This window comes from Nerophis lumbriciformis, linkage group LG14 (genome assembly GCF_033978685.3).
Source record: "Nerophis lumbriciformis linkage group LG14, RoL_Nlum_v2.1, whole genome shotgun sequence".
In the NCBI taxonomy this organism is placed as follows: domain Eukaryota; kingdom Metazoa; phylum Chordata; class Actinopteri; order Syngnathiformes; family Syngnathidae; genus Nerophis; species Nerophis lumbriciformis.
Genome location: NC_084561.2, coordinates 2,287,982 through 2,309,179, shown reverse-complemented (window position 1 = coordinate 2,309,179; position 21,198 = coordinate 2,287,982). Strand labels below are relative to the sequence as shown.

The 21,198-nt window shown below is 40.4% G+C and overlaps 1 protein-coding gene across 7 annotated transcripts in view; it reads left to right on the top strand.

The window, feature by feature from the left end:
• Positions 1-3,827: 3,827 nt before the first annotated feature.
• ap3d1 (adaptor related protein complex 3 subunit delta 1) overlaps positions 3,828-21,198 on the top strand; it is a 66,824-nt gene continuing 49,453 nt past the window's right edge. For all 7 annotated transcript variants that reach the window (XM_061976240.1, XM_061976242.1, XM_061976239.1 and 4 more), the window contains exons 1-9: positions 3,828-4,098; positions 12,827-12,922; positions 13,003-13,083; positions 15,782-15,862; positions 15,937-16,044; positions 17,655-17,784; positions 17,860-17,999; positions 20,512-20,585; positions 20,685-20,734. In XM_061976240.1, the coding sequence (XP_061832224.1) occupies positions 4,003-4,098; positions 12,827-12,922; positions 13,003-13,083; positions 15,782-15,862; positions 15,937-16,044; positions 17,655-17,784; positions 17,860-17,999; positions 20,512-20,585; positions 20,685-20,734 (856 nt within the window). In that variant the 5' untranslated portion in view covers positions 3,828-4,002. The remainder of the gene's footprint in view (positions 4,099-12,826; positions 12,923-13,002; positions 13,084-15,781; positions 15,863-15,936; positions 16,045-17,654; positions 17,785-17,859; positions 18,000-20,511; positions 20,586-20,684; positions 20,735-21,198) is intronic.

Here is a 21,198-nt window from a genome sequence, read left to right as displayed (position 1 = left end):
TACTTTGTGTTGCTTCTTTCACACCATCCTGACCTTTGTCACGCGTGTAAAGAAGCCTTGGTATACTTTGTGTTGCTTCTTTCACACCATCCTGACCTTTGTCACACGTGTAAAGAAGCCTTGGTATACTTTGTGTTGCTTCTTTCACACCATCCTGACCTTTGTCACATGTGTAAAGAAGCCTTGGTATACTTTGTGTCCTTCTTTCACACCATCCTGACCTTTGTCACACGTGTAAAGAAGCCTTGGTATACTTTGTGTTGCTTCTTTCACACCATCCTGACCTTTGTCACACGTGTAAAGAAGCCTTGGTATACTTTGTGTCCTTCTTTCACACCATCCTGACCTTTGTCACACGTGTAAAGAAGCCTTAGTATACTTTGTGTTGCTTCTTTCACACCATCCTGACCTTTGTCACACATGTAAAGAAGCCTTGGTATACTTTGTGTCCTTCTTTCACACCATCCTGACCTTTGTCACACGTGTAAAGAAGCCTTGGTATACTTTGTGTTGCTTCTTTCACACCATCCTGACCTTTGTCACGCGTGTAAAGAAGCCTTGGTATACTTTGTGTTGCTTCTTTCACACCATCCTGACCTTTGTCACACGTGTAAAGAAGCCTTGGTATACTTTGTGTTGCTTCTTTCACACCATCCTGACCTTTGTCACACGTGTAAAGAAGCCTTTGTATACTTTGTGTCCTTCTTTCACACCATCCTGACCTTTGTCACGCGTGTAAAGAAGCCTTGGTATACTTTGTGTCGCACACATGTCTTCTTTCACACCATCCGGCCTTTTTTTATTCCTACTGTAGAATGAATCCATGCTGCCACAGGTATGCTTTCAGCCAAACATTTCACTTTGACATCATGGAGCAGCCCTGACACCTGTTGACTTCCTTTTTGTACCCGATATTAATATCACACACAGCACTCGCCTGTTTGTAGTACTGCTTGTCTTAAGTTTGTGTCTGCTTTTCTTTTTTAATCTGATCCAGAATGATATGTAAGACAATGAAGAGTTCAAGTCCAACTAATGTCTTCTGACTTTTTTATATATATATTCCTCTTTTGACACATTGCTTCTATTAATGTGGTGCTATTGCACCCTGTGATGTCTGCTAATGTTCACCACAAAGTGTAGCTGCAGACTAGAATGGAATTCTCCTGAATAAACCAAGTAGAGCAGCAGGTGTTATTACTGCTGTGTGAGCGTGTTCAAAACTCCTGACTTCACACTTTGATGAGACACTTTTTTGTCAAACTGTTGGCGCCATAAAGCATTTGGTTCTGTTCCTCAAATACAATGTTATTATTCAACTTGTGGCACATTATTGCTTTAAAACTTGACATTTTTGCACCAAAACAGCCCAGCCCTCCTGTCATATAGAGCAGTGTTTGTTAACCATAGGGCGCGGCCCATTGCTGGGACACGAGTGCCCCCTAGAGAGCTGCAAAAATAATACCTGAGGGCATCAGCCCAACTCACCTGTAATACACTTTTCCACCACTTGTGGCAGTAATGACAGTATCAAACAGTCATAAGATTTAGCGCAAAAATATGACTAAAGTGGTCAAGCTGTATTTTCATTCCCACTATAATTTTATTGACAGTTTATTTAAAAAACATATTTTTAGTTAGAATGTATGTATTTTAGCACTGTAATTGTATGTAAACTACGGAAAAAAAAAAAAATATATATATATATACATATACATACATATAGTTCCTTAAGGCTCTGGATGCTGTGGGGCTGTCTTGGTTGACAAGACTCTGCAGCATCCCGTGGACATCGGGAGCGGTACCACTGGATTGGCAGACCGGGGTGGTGGTTCCTCTCTTTAAGAAGGGGAACCGGAGGGTGTGTTCTAACTATCGTGGGATCACACTCCTCAGCCTTCCCGGTAAGGTCTATTCAGGTGTACTGGAGAGGAGGCTACGCCGGATAGTCGAACCTCGGATTCAGGAGGAACAGTGTGGTTTTCGTCCTGGTCGTGGAACTGTGGACCAGCTCTATACTCTGGGCAGGGTCCTTGAGGGTGCATGGGAGTTTGCCCAACCAGTCTACATGTGTTTTGTGGACTTGGAGAAGGCATTCGACCGTGTCCCTCGGGAAGTCCTGTGGGGAGTGCTCAGAGAGTATGGGGTATCGGACTGTCTGATTGTGGCGGTCCGCTCCCTGTATGATCAGTGTCAGAGCTTGGTCCGCATTGCCGGCAGTAAGTCGGACACGTTTCCAGTGAGGGTTGGACTCCGCCAAGGCTGCCCTTTGTCACCCATTCTGTTCATAACTTTTATGGACAGAATTTCTAGGCGCAGTCAAGGCGTTGAAGGGATCTGGTTTGGTGGCTGCAGGATTAGGTCTCTGCTTTTTGCAGATGATGTGGTCCTGATGGCTTCATCTGACCAGGATCTTCAGCTCTCACTGGATCGGTTCGCAGCCGAGTGTGAAGCGACTGGGATGAGAATCAGCACCTCCAAGTCTGAGTCCATGGTTCTCGCCCGGAAAAGGGTGGAGTGCCATCTCCGGGTTGGGGAGGAGATCTTGCCCCAAGTGGAGTAGTTCAAGTACCTCGGAGTCTTGTTCACGAGTGAGGGAAGAGTGGATCGTGAGATCGACAGGCGGATCGGTGCGGCGTCTTCAGTAATGCGGACGCTGTATCGATCCGTTGTGGTGAAGAAGGAGCTGAGCCGGAAGGCAAAGCTCTCAATTTACCGGTCGATCTACGTTCCCATCCTCACCTATGGTCATGAGCTTTGGGTTATGACCGAAAGGACAAGATCACGGGTACAAGCGGCCCAAATGAGTTTCCTCCGCCGGGTGGCGGGGCTCTCCCTTAGAGATAGGGTGAGAAGCTCTGTCATCCGGGAGGAGCTCAAAGTAAAGCCGCTGATCCTCCACATGGAGAGGAGCCAGATGAGGTGGTTCGGGCATCTGGTCAGGATGCCACCCGAACGCCTCCCTAGGGAGGTGTTTAGGGCACGTCCGACCGGTAGGAGGCCGCGGGGAAGACCCAGGACACGTTGGGAAGACTATGTCTCCCGGCTGGCCTGGGAACGCCTCGGGATCCCCCGGGAGGAGCTGGACGAAGTGGCTGGGAAGAGGGAAGTCTGGGCTTCCCTGCTTAGGCTGCTGCCCCCGCGACCCGACCTTGGATAAGCGGAAGAAGATGGATGGATGGATGGAGTTTGCAGGGTGTGTGCTAATAGTCAGTAGTTTGTGTGGTAATATTGAGTAGTTTGTGCGGTAATACTGAGTAGTTTGTGGTAATATTGAGTAGTTTGCAGGGTGTGTGGTAATATTGAGTAGTTTGTGTGATAATATTGAGTAGTTTGCAGGGTGTGTGCTAATAGTCAGTAGTTTGTGTGGTAATATTGAGTAGTTTGTGTGGTAATATAGAGTAGTTTGTGTGGTAATATAGAGTAGTTTGTGCGGTAATACTGAGTAGTTTGTGTGGTAATATAGAGTATTTTTCAGGGTGTGTGCTAATATTGAGTAGTTTGTGTGGTACTATTGAGTAGTTTTCAGGGTGTGTGCTAATATTGAGTAGTTTGTGTGGTAATACTGAGTAGTTTGTGTGATAATATTGAGTAGTTTGCAGGGTGTGTGCTAATAGTCAGTAGTTTGTGTGGTAATATTGAGTAGTTTGTGCGGTAATATTGAGTAGTTTGTGTGGTAATATAGAGTAGTTTGTGTGGTAATATAGAGTAGTTTGTGTGGTAATACTGAGTAGTTTGTGTGGTAATATAGAGTATTTTTCCGGGTGTGTGTGTACCTTTAATTGGTGAGTGTAAAGGTCCAGTCAGCTGACTTGAGCAGACGCCATTTTGTCGGCCATTTCCTCCATCGAGCTCTGCCAACTTGAATGTTTTCGCCGCTCAGGACGCTCCGTCTCCGGCCTCAGCTTCAGCAGCAGCCCGGGCTCGCTCGACCCAGCTGCGGCTCCCGGGTGGACGAGAGACGAAAGGACGAAAGGCGTGCAAGTTTATCAGCCGTCAATCATGGCGTTAAAGATCGTCAAAGGCAGCATTGATCGCATGTTCGATAAAAACCTGCAGGATTTAGTACGTGGCATCAGGAACCACAAGGAAGATGAGGTAAACACGCCCTTTCTTGCTTCTTCTTCTTCTAAAGTTCCACCTGAAAGTCAACACAAATGTCATTATTTTCTTCCACTTGTCACATTTAGTCAGGCTAAACTAGCTAGCATGCTGTCAGGCTAAAGCTAGCATCCCCGCTAGCTCAGCACGCTTAGCTTAGCCCACAGAACTCCTTTTTTAACACAAAAAGTCTTCATTAAACTACCACTCCTGCTTTCAATGGAGCCGACTCCACCTGACAGGTGCTCAGAAGTTAGCATAAATGACAGCGAGCTAGAGGAAGATGGGCATCATCATCAACATTCATTGATTGATTGAAACTTTCATTAGTAGATTGCAAAGTACAGTACATATTCTATTTTATTAGTAGATTGCACAGTACAGTACATATTCTATTTTATTAGTAGATTGCACAGTACAGTACATATTCTATTTTATTAGTAGATTGCACAGTACAGTACATATTCCCTACTATTCACCACTAAATGATTGATTGATTGAAACTTTTATTAGTAGATTGCACAGTACAGTACATATTGACCACTAAATGATAACACCACAATAAGTTTTTACACTTGTTTAAGTCGGGGTCCACATGATACAGATATATACAATCATCATCACACAAGATGATCATCAGAGTATATACATTGAATTATTTACATTATTTACAATCCGGGGCGGGGGGTTTAGGTTTGGTTGTTATCATCACTTCAGTCATCAACAATTGCATCATCAGAGAAATGGACATTGAAACAGTGTAGGTGTGACTTGGTAGGATATGTACAACAAGTAGTGGACATAGAGAGAGAGATCAGAAAGCATAAGAAAAAGTATCTTATGTTTGATTATTTACATTTGATCATTTACAATCCGGGGATGTGGAAGGGGGAGGGTGTTAGTTTAGGGACATATACCCCACATTCAGCATCTTTTATCTTTTAGGGACATATACCCCACATTTCAGCATCTTTTATCTTTTAGGGACATGCACCCCACATTCAGCATCTTTTATCTTTTAGGGACATATCAAGGTTCAAGGTTCAAGGGTCAACTTTATTGTCCCCGCGGGGAAATTTGTCTTGGGCACAGTGCATCATTGCTTTCTTAACATACCCCAAAACAACAGAACAAAAACACAAGCACAGACACAACCACAACCATACAACTAACATTTAAACATCAGAACATGGAGCTTGATAGACATAGGTGGCACTTTGATGTACGGTAGGCATAAAATCTACAGTATGGAGATAAAGATAAAGTACCAGTGTGCATTGCACTGGAGCTCATGGATAAAGTGCTGTGTGCTAAAGTGCTATGTGCTAAAAAGTCCTAACCTATGTATTAACATTCTATTGCACATTGTTGGTCAGCTTAATGGAGGCTGGGACAAATGATAATTTAAGGCGGTTAGATTTGCATAGTGGGACCCGGAGTCTTCTCCCTGATGGCAGGGTTCCATATTCAGGGAAGAGTGGGTGTTGTGAGTTGGAAATAATTTTCTTATCTTTTTTCCTAACTGCCTGCTCATAGATGCTCTGTATAGGCTCATATTCTTTCCTCCCTACGATTGTCATTGCCGTTTTATGCATGCCGGCCAGTTTGCTTTTTATATACCCCACATTCAGCATCTTGCATCTTTTAGGGACATATACCCCACATTCAGCATCTTTTATCTTTTAGGGACATATACCCCACATTCAGCATCTTTTATCTTTTAGGGACATATACACCACATTCAGCATCTTTTATCAGGACAAATTTGATACTATTAATTTCAGTTTGTCATGTGTTTTAGTGCACCATAGTTGTTGGACTCAATGGATGTATGCTTAAATGTTACACAAAAGGTCATTTAAAAATGGTAAGTTACTTAGAAAACATGTTAAGATCTCCAAACAGTACATTTGTGTACGTTCTACGTCAGAGCTTAGTGGTGACGTCATCAAAGGTGGTTACTTTAATGAAGCCTCTATGGACCAAATATTGCTTCAGGTTGGGGGTTTTTCCCCCCAGTAATCCATTTTTAACATCAATTCTTAACAAACCAGTGCTTCTCAAGTAGTGGGGCTTACATGCTTTATCAGTATCACACTTGGAAAAGCTGCTCACTACAAAACATGCTCATTGTAGATATTCATCCTGACTTACCCATTTTGATTTATGTATAAAAAAAAAGAATTAGCACAATTCTGTATTTATTTTTTTGTACGTTAAAGTGTTATATATATATATATATATATATATATATATATATATATATATATATATATATATATAGTTCAATCAATTATAATTTATTATTATTTTTTGAGTTTATTCAAACATTTTTTAGTATCCAATAGTTCAAGTTGGTCAAAAATGTTCATAGTTTAAATAATGATTACATTTTTATTTTAATTTCAGGCAAATTGATGCACTTTAAATCTTTTCTGTTACAGACTAAAAAACACTATTAATAACGTTATTATTTGGTGTCCATCTTTTTTTTTAATGTTAATAAGAATACAATTTTCTACAGAGGCGTACTTAAAACAATTTTATAGAAAAATTATACTATTTATAGTCACGGCAGAGATCAGACTGGGTGGGGGGGGGGCGCAAAATGTTTTCTTCTCCCTCGGGGGCTTACCAGAAAAGGATTTAGAAGCACTGACATAAGTAATGATCCATACGGTAAGCCAGTATAAATTATATGATATGTATATATACCTGGGATAGCTTGATTGGCAACACTAAATGGTCCTAGTATGTGAATGTTGTACATCCGTGTTGGCCCTGTGATGAGGTAGTGACTTGTCCAGGGTGTACCCCGCCTTCTGGGATAGGCTCCAGCACCCTGAAAGGGACAAGCGGTAGAAAATTTTATATATATATATATATATATGTATATATATATTATAAAAACATCTCTCTCTCTGAGAAATATAAAAACAAAACCACAGTTTTCTTTTTATTTACGGTAACCTTTTGGCAACTGAGCTTCCATTTTTTTACCTTAAAAATCATTTTGGCAGTGCACCAATAGCTTGAGTCTAGCCGATATTCAAGTACTTATTTTGATTGGAACAAAAACATGTTTGAAATGTAATATTAGATCAAGTTTAAAAGACAGTACATGTCATTTGTTGAATACATTTAGGAAGAAGAGATTTTGCAGGCCACATGAAATGGTGTGGAGGGTCAGATCTGGTCCCTGGGCTGCAAATTTGACACCTGTGCTGTGAGCCTTTCTGTGTTTGAGTAGCTGAGGTGCCAAGACTCCATGGCAAGTAGTAGTCCAGGTTGTGTGTACACTTGTGGAAGTGTGAAATTCAGAGGCAGTGTGTGTGTGCGTGTGATCATCTCACACACCTCCAAACTTCATGTTCCCAATTCCAGAAGTATCTTTGAGTGACATTGTTTCAGGTCATCAATGCTTGACGTTTCCATCCAGCCCAGTGGTAACCCAAGCTTGAGAGCCCAGATAAGGTGATGGTTACCTTGCCAACAGGGATCAGTTTGTTGAAATATTCATGTGTTGTGTGTGGCCCGCACTTCCTCAGTGGAACTGCTGAGGTCAAACTTAATCCATTTCAATGATTGCTCAGCAACTTTCCCCATATGACCTGTCAAACAAAACAAACCAGTTTTAGGGTCAAAATATCAATATGTATCGCGATAAAAACAAACAAAAAATGCGTTCAATAAAACACTTGTTTTGTTTTTTGTGGAAAGATGCAAGGTTGGTTGCGTGAACGCAGCAATGCAGGAAGTGTTCAGTGGGAGTGAGACGCTAACAGTATCAATGATCAGGTTTGGTTGCGCCATCTTGTTGTCTGGCAGGTGAAAAGAGGAAAAGTCACCTCGACAGTATGGCAGCTTTTTGGGATAAAAAAAAAAAGGACCGTAGTCAGACCAATGTGGTCTGGATATTATGCAAGTAATACCACACCCCCTTGGCCGTGCTCACCCTTTAGAGCACAGCTGACCCTAAACCTGCAGAAAATAGTTCCACTCCAGTTTCTCTATGTTTACATTTTCACACTTTGCACTTTATTAAGCTTTTCTTACATATTCCTTACTTTTGCACCTTCGTTTTAAGAGACTATTGCTAAGTGTTGAATGTGATTTTAGAAGTTTGTTTTCCATGCTTGTGTTGACATTTCCTTTCCTTTCTTCCTTGATATCTGAGTTTGTAATCACAGGAAGGTTACTTTTTGAATACAAATGTTTACATTTAATATACTTTTCTCTTTGTCCTTATTTTCAATAGGTCATGAACATTTGAATAATGATTGATTTATACCGACGTGAAACACTTTTATTGTGATAGTTTTCAGCCATATCGCACAGCTCCAGTCAAAATATTGCCATTGAAGTAAATAGTATAATTATTGGTAGGGCGTTGATTGGAAGAATTATTTATACTATTTGTTGCAACCTGTTGTACATGGAAACTGCTGGGAAGTAATGTCAATATTCACCCTGCGTTGAGTAGTCTGTTAAATCAAATAATAGTTTATTTCCAACATGCATACAGTTACAATATGAATATGATACATCACATATTTCCATTTTCCTATTACAGCATTGTCCGAAAAGGAGTAGGAAGAAGCAAACTTATCTAACCATTTCCCTTTTCCATTTCATAGAAAGTACGAACACATTTGTTGGCTTCCTGTTCTCAATGTGTACACAATTTAAATCCATAAACAATAAATAGTACAATTCTTAATAAATAGTTAAATATATGAGATAATTAAGATGATCTCATTTTTCAATAAAATGTCACATTTTTATCAGGATTCTTCTTCCATGTTCTTTGTAAACACATTGAGTTTGAACAGTTTCCTTAACGGGACATTGTTTATTCATCCATTCCACACACTGATATAGTAAAGGTTTTAAGTGTTGTGCGTGCATACAAATGTCTTAGGTTACATTTTTCCCTAAGGTTATATTTCTTTGTTGTTGAGAAGAATTGTTGTACTTTGTGCATCATTGAAGCTGCTTGCAAAAGCACCAAATCACTGGATTTCCATATTTTTGATTCAATACATAGTTTGGGTTTGAGTGTTCTCTATATCCAACATGATGTACAGTATTATTCTAACTGACCTTTTTTCTAACACTGTTAGAGAATGAAGCGGTTCCCATATTCCTGCACAGTAACTCAGATATGTAACACGAGCCAGCAGTGCAGTAATGAAGTCATTTTTAGTCCAGAACATGTTTTGCTTGATTCATTATTGGAATATTTCTTGCCACGTTATGTCGTATATTTTTAGATGAGATTTCCAGTTGATTTTGTCATCTATGATCACACCCAAACATGTGCTTTCTTTCACAGCATAATTGACATGAATGTATCTGTCTTGTGTCAGCCATCTTTTTTTCTTCACGTTGCACTCACATAAGGACGGCTGTATAAAATGTTTCTATTCTTTTTGTTGAAGATGATCCTTCTTTTGGAGTAAGTGTGGCAAAAAAGCCAAAGAAAAAGCACAAACATAACAGAGCTCCAGCAAAAGTTGCTGGTTACAATTGTCCAACTTGAGGGCCAATGGACCGCAATAATTATGGTTTTTTCATTTTTCTCCCTCATTGTGCTTTCTTTTTTTGAAATATTTATTAGCATTAAAAAAAAAAAAAAAAAAAAAGTTTTGTTGTATTTGTTCCATATTTCATTGTGCTCTCAAGCTGCAACTGTCTACTTAAGTCTCACTTTTGCTTGGACTTCCATGTCTGCTATTTGACTTATTTCAATTGCTTCTGAATTGTCCATTATAGTAGCACAATGTGACGTGGAAGCATGGTGTGGGTCTGCTGATAGTGCTTTCTCAACACACACACACACACACACACACACACACACACACACACACACACACACACACACACACACACACCCCACCGCTGTCAATGCAGTGTCTCATGACCACACGCACATGACCAGCACCCTCTCGCTGTCATGGAGCTTAAAGTGTTTGTTGTGGTTTGCTCCTGCTGAGCTTCTCTCCACTGGTGGATGGAATGTTGGCCACATACCCACGGTCCCAAATCACTTCCATTCATAAGGTTCCAAATCGATCATTTACCATTTGTCTCATTACATTTTACACATAAGATATTAAAAATGTGTCCAATTTGTTACGAAATACAAATATATATATATATATACCGGTATATATTTTTTAATTTTAATTTTGTATTTTTACCGTAAACAACTTTGGCCAGTTTAAACCGGGGGTGTCCAAACTTTTTCCACTGACTAGTCCAGCAGGAACAGAGCCAAGGCAGCATTGGTCTGAAATCCCTTCTCATCTTTGAACTCACGCCAGCGAGTGAAAGCCGAGCCAATGTTGATCCTTGACTGTCCTTTTAGCCGGGTAGCCTCCCTTTTTCTGTTTTTTTTTGTTTCTTTAGACAAAACTTTTCGTTTTGTAGTTGTTTTGCAGCTTCTGCCATGATAGCAGTAATTGCACGTAGGCGTTCACATCGACTTCCGTCTTTGCAAGAATGGGGAAAGGGGCAGTGACAGATGTCGTAAAGCAAGTCAGCACATTTGTAGTTTTTAGTGTGGCAGGGTTCAAAGTTGCTAAGTGCCAGTGAGAGCGATACAGACCTCCTCTGGCCATGACAGAGGTGTCATTCAACTAGTTGTAAGTCAATGTATCATCCCAAAAGTTAGGGAAATATTTTATGAAGTTTGAAAAATGACTTAGTGCTGCTTTAATACATTTAGGATATATTAAAGTACGTCCACATCTCAGACATCCTGCATGCGTACTGCTTACGTCATCACAACAAGGTGTTTCGGCAGTGCTGTTTTGTTGATCACAGTATTTTTTCGGTGGCAGAATTCTCAGTACATCACCAGTCTATAGTGCTCAAATAATAGGCTATATATATCCAGTCTAGGGCTGCAACTAACGATTCATTTGATAATCGATTAATCTGTCGATTATTACTTCGATTAATAAACGGATAAAAGAGACAAACTACATTTCTATCCTTTCCAGTATTTCATTGAAAAAACCCAGCATACTGGCACCATGTTGTGGACATTGGGGATGCAGCATACAGCAATAATAACACAGAAATGTAACTCTTCAGATCAGAACTGGATCAGATATTGTACACGTTTCTGTTGTGAATAATAAAGGATTCATTTTAGGCTGCCTCTGAATAATAGCATGAAATATTCCAGCACCTTCATAACGTTTAGTTATACTAAAGTGTCACTCAAATCTAAATATATTTATATAGATTTATTGGGCCCGGCTACATTGATCCATTATGAAACCAACCTGAGATATTTCTGTCCTTTACGTTTATTTCTAAATTGGTAACCGTGCGTTTTCTCTCTCAAAACAGAGTCAAATGTGCCGGAGACACATTATCAGCCCCGCGTTGCAACAAAAGCATAACGTTAATGTTACTCACAAAAAAGCTGAACTCATGAATGCCTGTTGCCACTATGGACTTAAAAAGTTACGTACCGTGAGTTCTTCCCTTCATCCATGGCTCCAACATGTTTCCTTTTCAGTTCTTCCCTTCATCCATGGCTCCAACATGTTTCCTTTTCAGTTCTTCCCTTCATCCATGGCTCCAACATGTTTCCTTTTCAGTTCTTCCCTTCATCCATGGCTCCAACATGTTTCCTTTTCAGTTCTTCCCTTCATCCATGGCTCCAACATGTTTCCTTTTCAGTTCTTCCCTTCATCCATGGCTCCAACATGTTTCCTTTTCAGTTCTTCCCTTCATCCATGGCTCCAACATGTTTCCTCTTCAGCTGCTCCTGAAGCAATGTTGTACTTCCGTGCCATTTTGCAGGAAACGCTCTTATTTGACGTCTTTAAAGTGAAGTGTTCCCACACTTTTGACGACTTAGGTGGTACACTTTTCTCCATTGAAGCAATAACCTCAAGATGTTTTTCCGCTGAACTATCCGTACTGTTTTCCTGCGCCATTTTTCGAATGTTTCCACAAAGGAGACGTGAACTGTACATGACACATCATTGGCTAGCTTACCTCCACCTCATGAGACGTAGCCTCAGCGCCGCCCTGGCGCTGTTTTGTACTGTTTTTGTACTTATTTTGATTATTGTTTCTCAGCTGTTTGTAAATGTTGCAGTTTATAAATAAAGGTTTATTTAAAAAAATATATATAATAATAATTAAAAAAAAGAAAAAAGCCTCCACGCATAGCATAGTTCCAACGAATCGATGACTAAATTAATCGGCAACTATTTTTATAATCGATTTAATCGATTAGTTGTTGCAGCCCTAATCCAGTCATAACATATATCACTTAAATGTGTTTTCATGGAGAAAACACTTTTTTTTTTTTGGTATGGCGGCTTTTATTTTGCCCTGTCGGGGCACCACGATCAATTAAATGTAAGGGAAACCCTGCACAGAGTGAACCCTCTTGCACATTGATTGGAAGCGACAAAAAAACCCAAATGGATATGGTAATGTATCAATGCTGGCGAAGTTATCACGTTCATTTTTTATCTTTATTTGATTTTTCAACTATCGATCCGGGCCTATGAAATGAGAAAGGAAGTGCAAGTGAAAGTGTTCTTGTATTGCAAGTTCCTGAGCTAAAGACATCATTTAGTTGGAAAAAAGCAGAACAAGGACCTTTGCTTTACAATTGTGGTTGTGGCTGTTAATGCCAGGTGGCAGCAGTACTGCCTAATCTGATCTGATTTGCCCTTTTGTGTGCCCTCAGGCCAAGTACATCTCCACCTGCATCGACGAGATCAAACAGGAGCTCAAGCAGGACAACATCGCCGTCAAAGCCAACGCCGTGTGCAAGCTCACCTACGTAAGCTCTTCCCTGCTTCATGTTCTGTGTCTGGACTCTGTCAATGAAGTGGCTCACGTCCTCCTGCTTCTGCCCCGCAGCTTCAGATGCTGGGTTACGATGTCAGCTGGGCCGCCTTCAACATCGTGGAGGTCATGAGCTCCTCCAAGTTCACCTACAAGGTGATCACCTCTTTTAAAGTTCAAGTACCAGTGATTGTCACACACACACTAGGTGTGGGGAAATTATTCTCTGCATTTGACCCATCACCCTTGATCACCCCCTGGGAGGTGAGGGGAGCAGTGAGCAGCAGCTGAGTGATGCTGAGTGCCAAGCAGGGAGGTAATGGCTCCCATTTTTATAGTCTTTGGTATGACTCGGCCGGGGTTTGAACTCACAACCTACCCATCTCAGGGCGGACACTCTAACCACTAGGCCACTGAGCTTTTAATATGCATCTTAGAATCGTCACTGAATTGCATTCTGTTATGTCGGGGGTGTCCAAAGTGTGGCCCGCAGCTAGCATTTTAAACATACTGTTACATCAAAAACATCAAAGAGTGTATTGTAACAAGAAAAAGTTGCAATATTGACTCTAATAACACAATATGCCAAACAGGCAGTTTTTTTTACTTAAATACTGTCATTGCTAAAAAATAATGCAATTGTCTAATGGGATTTATCTGAAGGTGATCTAGGATTTAAGCATTAATAATATAAAATAATATATTTATTTCAGTCCAATAGCTGCACAGCCAAAAGCTTTGCATTAAGTTAGATGGAGACTGTTGACACCGTTCACATAGTACCAATATTGCGTCATACACCTTGGTATAATAGGTGCCATGTATTAGCTTGATATATGACAGTGTTTCCCACAGGACAGGCATCTATTTGTGGTGGTGTGGTCGGGGGGCGGGGGGTGACGGCGGCAGCGGCGATGACCAAGAAGAACGCGGAGTTGGAATATAAGTACAACACTTTATGTACATATTTAGCTCATTACAATTACCGACAGGAAGGCGAGAAACACTTTATTTCAACAGACTCTGGCGCCGTACCTGTCGTCAAAACTCCAAAGACCAACTGCACAGTTGCGCTAACAAAACAAGAGTCTCAGAAAGCTGGCGTGCACAAGCTAGCAAGCTACGGAGTTTGCCGACAATGTATTTCTTGTAAAGTGTATACAAAGGAGTACAGAAGCTGGACAAATAAGATGCCAAAAACCAACCACTTTCATGTGGTATTGGACAGAAAGGAGGATTTTTTTTCTCCTCCATTCGAAAATGCGGACGTTATCAGCACTACTGTCTGATTCCTATCAATGCAAGTCATCAGAATCAGGTAATACACCAACTTATATTCTTGTCTTCATGAAAGAAAGGAATCTATATGTGTTAAACATGCTTGTATTATTTTTAAACACCTTTAACTTGTTAACAATATTAACTATATGTGTTAAACATGCTTGTATTATCTTTAAACACCTTTAACTTGTTAACAATATTAACTATATGTGTTAAACATGCTTGTATTGTCATTAAACACCTTTAACTTGTTATCAATATTAACTATATGTATTAAACATACTTTAAACCTTTAATGGCCAAAACATTAACCTGGACAACATTTTAACAGCTGGTTGGCTCAGATTTTATTCTTTTCATTGCATTCACATGCTGCAGTGGACAGTGGACAATTTAGCTTCATTATTAATGCAGTATCTGAAGCACCGTCTCCACGTGTGTTTATTGACAACAGTGTTGTAACTTGGACACGTTAGCTCGTCGGTATGGTAACACGTGACGTGACAACAGCGGCGGTGTTAATGAAGCAGCGTCAGGCTGCTCACCGTGAGTGAAACGCTCGGTGAAATCGCGGATTAACGTTAAATATATGACGAGCCGCGAGCGATGCAGCTATAACTTATCTACCTACAACCTATATTACCCTCGTATTTTGATCCGGTCGGTCCGTTCTTTTACTCCGCCGTCTTCTTCTTCTTCTTCTTCTTTTCTGGCCCACCAGGTGAATTAAGTGCTATTGTGGGAGTTGCAATGCATAGTAGGCTACCGCCACCTACTGCACCGGAGTTGTAACTACAAGGTACATTCACAGACAGAGTCCCATTGCTTTTATGAGTGGTCGAGCGAGTCAAAAGCCGAAAAATCCATTTGTGGCGGACGTAATTCTTTCGTGGCGGGCCGCCACAAATAAATGAATGTGTGGGAAACACTGTATGACTTATTTTTAACACTTTTATGAGTGGTGGCCCTTTAGGATCCCTGGGACCTTTGGTCAGATGTTTTATACTGTCATTGTTCAAAAAAACAATACATCAAAAGCAATGTTGTTATGAACTATTTGCCTTTTTAGGGCTCCAACTACTTCATCAAATATTCCTTTTTGAAAAATGTTTTGGAGAAAATATGAGAGAGGCTCCAGCGCCCCCGAAGGGAATAAGCGGTAGGAAATGGATGGATGGATGTTTTTGCCATTCATTGTTAAAAGCTTTATGGCAATGGATAGTTCTGAAGTTGATTTATAGATATTTAATCTTGAAAGTAAAAAAAAATATATATATATATTTTTTTTTAACACTTTAATGAATGAGACCCTTTTGGGTCCCTGGGAGCTTTAACATTCACCAAAATTGAGGATAGCCTAAGGGTTACATGATATTGTATTGGTTGATGACAAATATCAAAATGGCACAGACATTCCTTCATTTTTTTAGTTTGCAGCCCTCAGTGGAAAACATGTGGACACCCCTGTGTTATGTTGATCATGTTTGCTCTTTTTGTGCTGCAAATGCTTGTACTTTTGTGGTACTGCACTAAAAGTCTTGGGTCCAAAATGTAAGTTCTGTTGTGCTGGCAGAGGATTGGCTACCTGGCAGCCTCGCAGTGCTTTCACGAGAGCACCGATGTCATCATGCTGACCACTAATCAAATCCGAAAGGTAAGCTCCGCTGCTTCTCAGATGCTCTTTTCTTCCTCGTGACCGCTCAACTTGCCTTTCTGTGGCGCCCGCAGGATCTCAGCAGTCCCAACCAGTACGACACAGGTGTTGCCCTCACTGGCCTCTCCTGCTTTGTGACCCCTGACCTGGCCCGGGACCTGGCCAATGACATCATGACGCTGGTTAGCCAACATTCCCTTTCTGCACATTAGCCTTGTTTCCACCAGCCAGCACGGTTCGCTTCAGTTTGGAACGTTTTTCAGCAGCCTTTTCTTCTCGTGTTGTTGGCTCGTGCACAGGCGGTGCTAAACGTGCTCCTCCTCATTGATTGGTCAACAACTTGAGCAATGTGGCCTAAAACCTATATTGCAACACAGCCTCTTGCGCTGACAATATTACAATTAATTATTTGGTATGTAAATGATATACAACCATTTCAAAAGGCTCATCATTTAGCTGCTGACATATATTGTAACATATTGCCTCATGTCCAGTTGTATTATTCTGTCAAAACCCTGCTTTTTGTCTGTCATGTTGCAATTTTCAATGCTCACAAAGAAATTGACCCGAAATAAACATAGCCTCCACTTTCCTAAAAGTGCGCTGGTTTGATGCTGATATACATTTGCTTTGCTAATGACGTGCTACTGATTACTATTAGGGATTTGACATGGTGGTTTCCACGCCTCCAAATTTGTTAATGAAAACTACAACTAAGAAGCACGCTACAATCAAACCGCTGGTGTGTAATAAGTGCAATACCTAGAGTATTAAGACTTTTTAGGGCACAACAAAAAACAAAACACACCATAAACTACTGCCATCTGACGTCTTAGACTTGCAACTGTAATTGCAACTTAATATCATAGACTCAGAAATGTGTAATAAAAGAAGATATAGCAAACTGGACAGCAGTTATCATAATCACATCATTTTTAAACGTTGCAATAAAAAAATATTTTATTATCAGAAATTATTAGTGTTTATTGAAACCCACAAAAGTACCGAAAATTGGTACCATTGAGTACCAGCATTGATTTCCAGGTACTGGGAAATGGTACCGTATGTACGGTTCCAATGTGAACGGTACCCATCCCTAATCCCAATTGTAATCTGACAAAAAATATATTTAAATACATTCCTTGTTCTCTTTTATAACATACATTTATAATAGTTATTAGAGTAAAATAACTAAGGCAAAAACTACCATCAGCTCTTTTTTCTTAAGTTTGTTAACCAACAAAAACGACACAAATGTATTTTGTGATTATTTAAAAAAGATCAAACTAATCACTGTAGTATCGACCAATACTGATACTATACTCTGTGTTACTGTTGATATTTTTTATGGATCCGCCCACCCCTGTTTACATTTAAGAGCTTTAGCTTAGCAGCTAGCTCTGCTTTGAGTATCCTCCTACGATGTGTCGTGTAGCATGTTTAGCTACGGTATTCCTCGTCCTCCAGTGATAATGATAATTGTAAGAAACAGAGTTTCTTGCCACGGAGGCGAGGATTAGTGAATAAGAAGCTGCAATGTGGAGGGACATCAGGACGCTTGTTTGCTTGTCGCAGTCAAATTTGTGGGACACAGCTAGAATGTGTCATCAACATGCATTATCACGATATGAAGATCGCATCGAATTGATATTATTTATATTGTATAACGTCTCTATCACGCAACCTAGTCTGAACCAGAGTACTGAACCACAAGCCTTGTCAATCTGAACCAAACTGGTGGCAACGAGGCTGTTGTTTTTCAACCAGTTTTGTGGTCCTTCCTGTTCGACAGATGTCCCACACTAAACCCTACATCAGAAAGAAAGCGGTGCTCATCATGTACAAGGTCTTTCTCAAGTACCCCGAGTCCCTCCGCCCTGCCTTCCCCAGACTGAAGGAGAAACTTGAGGACCCAGATCCAGGTATCAGAGATAAAACTCCAAAATAGAATGACTATTGTGACATTGGCATGCTTCATGTTTGTTTCTCCACTTTAGGCGTGCAGTCAGCTGCGGTCAACGTCATCTGTGAGCTGGCCCGCAGGAATCCCAAGAACTACCTGTCTCTGGCACCGCTCTTCTTCAAGCTCATGACCTCCTCCACTAACAACTGGGTTCTTATTAAGATCATTAAGTTGGTGAGTCAACAAGACACACACACACACTGCCCCGATAGTCTAGGCTACCAGAGCAGCAACAACAACACACATGTTGATGACCTGCATTAAACAGTGGAACCCGTTTAAGTTGACATCCCTTAGATTGGCTGATTCAAATCCACATAAGCGGTTTTTGACATGACTGAAACCATTTACTTGTAATGTTAGACATGAGGTGATGATAAAGGATTTTTCAACCTATAGCAGACATGTTTTCCCTTCATATGTTTTATTTAGATTTGATTGATTATTGTCTTGTCATATAATATTTAATACTCTTATCTAATCTTATTTATTTATTTGGCTGTATGGCTACAATAACAATGAGAAAAGCACTCCCAGTTGTAGGGATGGTTACCGTTCACATTTGAACCGATACAATAGAGATTCCCGGTACCTGAAGTCGATACCGGTACTCAACAGTACCAATTTTTGGTACTTAGTGTGTGTTAATAATTATTGTTTTTGACAATAACATCTCATTTTTTATTGCAACGTTTTAAAAATGAGCTAATTATGATAACTGCTGTCCAGTTATGTCTTGTTTCAATATCACATTTCTGAATCTAATTTGCTTGTATGATGTTAAAGACATTATATGACAATAGTGTATATTTTATGGTATGTTGGGCTGTTCATTCTTTGCTGTTTGTTGCGCCCTACAATGTGTTAGTAGTGTAAATATTGTACTTATTACGCACCGGCTGAGGGCAGCACGGTGGAAGAGGGGTTAGTGCATCTGCCTCACAATAAGGTCCTGTGAGTAGTCGTGAGTTCAATCCCGGCCTGGGGATCTTTCTGTGTGGAGTTTGCATGTTCTCCCCGTGACTGCGTGGGTTCCCTCCGGGTACTCCGGCTTCCTCCCACCTCCAAAGACATGCACCTGGAGATAGGTTGATTGGCAACACTAAATGGTCCCTAGTGTGTGAATGTGAGTGTGAATGTTGTCTGTCTATCTGTGTTGGCCCTGCGATGAAGTGGCGACTTGTCCAGGGTGCACCCCGCCTTCCGCCCGATTGTAGCTGAGATAGGCTCCAGCGCCCCCCGCAACCCCGAAGGGAATAAGCGGTAGAAAATGGATGGATGGATGGAAGCACCGGCTGTTTGATTGTAACGTGCATCTTGGTTGTAGTTTTCATGAACAAACTTGAAGGTGTTGACATTACCATGTAAAATTGCTAATCATTAGCATGTCAATAGCAAAGCCAAGCTAGCACATTTTTGGATAAAACAGAGCCTTAATTAAGTTATGTTTTTTGTAATACATTTCTTTCTTGGCGTTGAAAATTGCAATATTACCTAGAGGTAGTTTGGCTGAGTCCGCTCTCAGTGCTGCTGGAGTGATTTCCAAATGACCGAAGAGTGGCGTAACGTCACGCGCGACCCAGGCACTGAAACATGGCACCGTTGGATTTTACGTGATTCGGTGCCTGGAAGGACCGGCGGGATTCGGTCGGTGCCAAAAAAGTACTGGATTTGGTACCCATCTCTACTCAATAGTAAAGAATCCTTTGAAAAATTCTCAAATCCAGATGGTGATCCGGATAACATCCAAACTCGAATCAATTGTTCCTTATCCCATTGATTTAATCATAATTCTCCTGTTACTTTTTGAGTTATGTTGCTAACTAACCCACCAGATACACAACTTCTTGTCAGAGATAATAAAGCTTTCGGACATGCACAACTCTTCTTGTTGGTTGCTGTTGTAGAATGTAGAACGTGCCATGCTTTTATTTTGAAGATTGCTCTGCACTGAACAGGAAGTCACTGTGCAGTAGTTCTCGATAAGGATTGATCACGCCATACAGATACATTTGTGAACATAAGAAATATCTCAGATAAGACATTTAAAAGAATGCTCCAATGGGGCCAGATGACTGGGTTAGGGTGAGCAAATCAAGCGCTCCATTTCTCCTGATCGGCTCATCTAAAACTTCCCCTTAGCTCATAGTAAACAAACATGGCGACGATCATGTGGGACTTCTTTACTTTTTCTGAGGGAGACTTTTTGTGTGATTTCTATGCCAAATGTTCTGGAAACATTCTGTGAGGAAGGTTAAAAACATCAAGCGTCAACACATCAAACCTTATCAGCCACATGAAACACCAGCATTGTTACAACGGTGTTTGGAAAGCATGCGAAGATGCTTTCTGTTAAAGAAGCTGCCCCGAAGTCAGATTTGCACAAACTACAGTTACATTTAGATTTCAAGTATATTCAAGATGAATTGAAGTGATTGGTAGTGGTCCTGAGAAGCAGGACATTGTCAGTATCAGCTTGAGAAAAAACCAATAGATAATAGTTTCATTGCGCTTGTGGTGATAATGAAGTTAACAGAACTACAACACATGTCCACAGCTTCCTCTGTAACATTGTAGCATAACATTTTTTTCTTGAGGGTTTTATTTTGTTATTGCATATCATACATCATTTATATGTAAAAAAACAAAGTGTTGTGCCCATAAGTGATCCACTCTGTTTGAACAGTTTGGTGCGCTCACACCACTTGAGCCTCGTTTGGGGAAGAAGTTGATCGAGCCTCTTACAAACCTGATTCACAGGTGAGATGAAATCTTCCTATTTTTGCTCTGTAGGTCTCCAACGTACACATGAATATACAAGTATTATAATCCTTCTCTCTTCACCACTCTCTCTTGCAGTACCTCTGCCATGTCTTTGCTGTACGAGTGTGTGAACACGGTTATTGCAGGTCAGTACCCTGATTTGATTGAGAATTTTAAAAAGTATTTTTGTTTATTTATTTAGTTTATTAATATTTAATAGATTGATACAAAAGAATTATCATAACGATATTTTTACTGTCATGATATGATTTCAAATTTAATGCATTAACTCCTGCGATTAATGGACAAACATTATTGCCTAAGTCATGTATAAATGCTTATTTTGTAAGCGTGCATGCATGCTCCTACCTTTATTTCACTTCAAAATTAACCCAGACGGTACTTTAAATAAAACTTAGAAAGTTTTTGAAATGTAACTATCTATTCATGTGAACTGTATTGATAGTTATTTATTTAGTCAGTTGTTGTTGTTGTTGTGTTAAAGATTGAAATAGGGAGTGAAAAATGCTGTTAGAAATGATGTCTAGACAGAAAAGGGGTTTGATTTATTATGCTCCGCTTCTTCCGGCTCCTTTTCGGACGTGTTAGA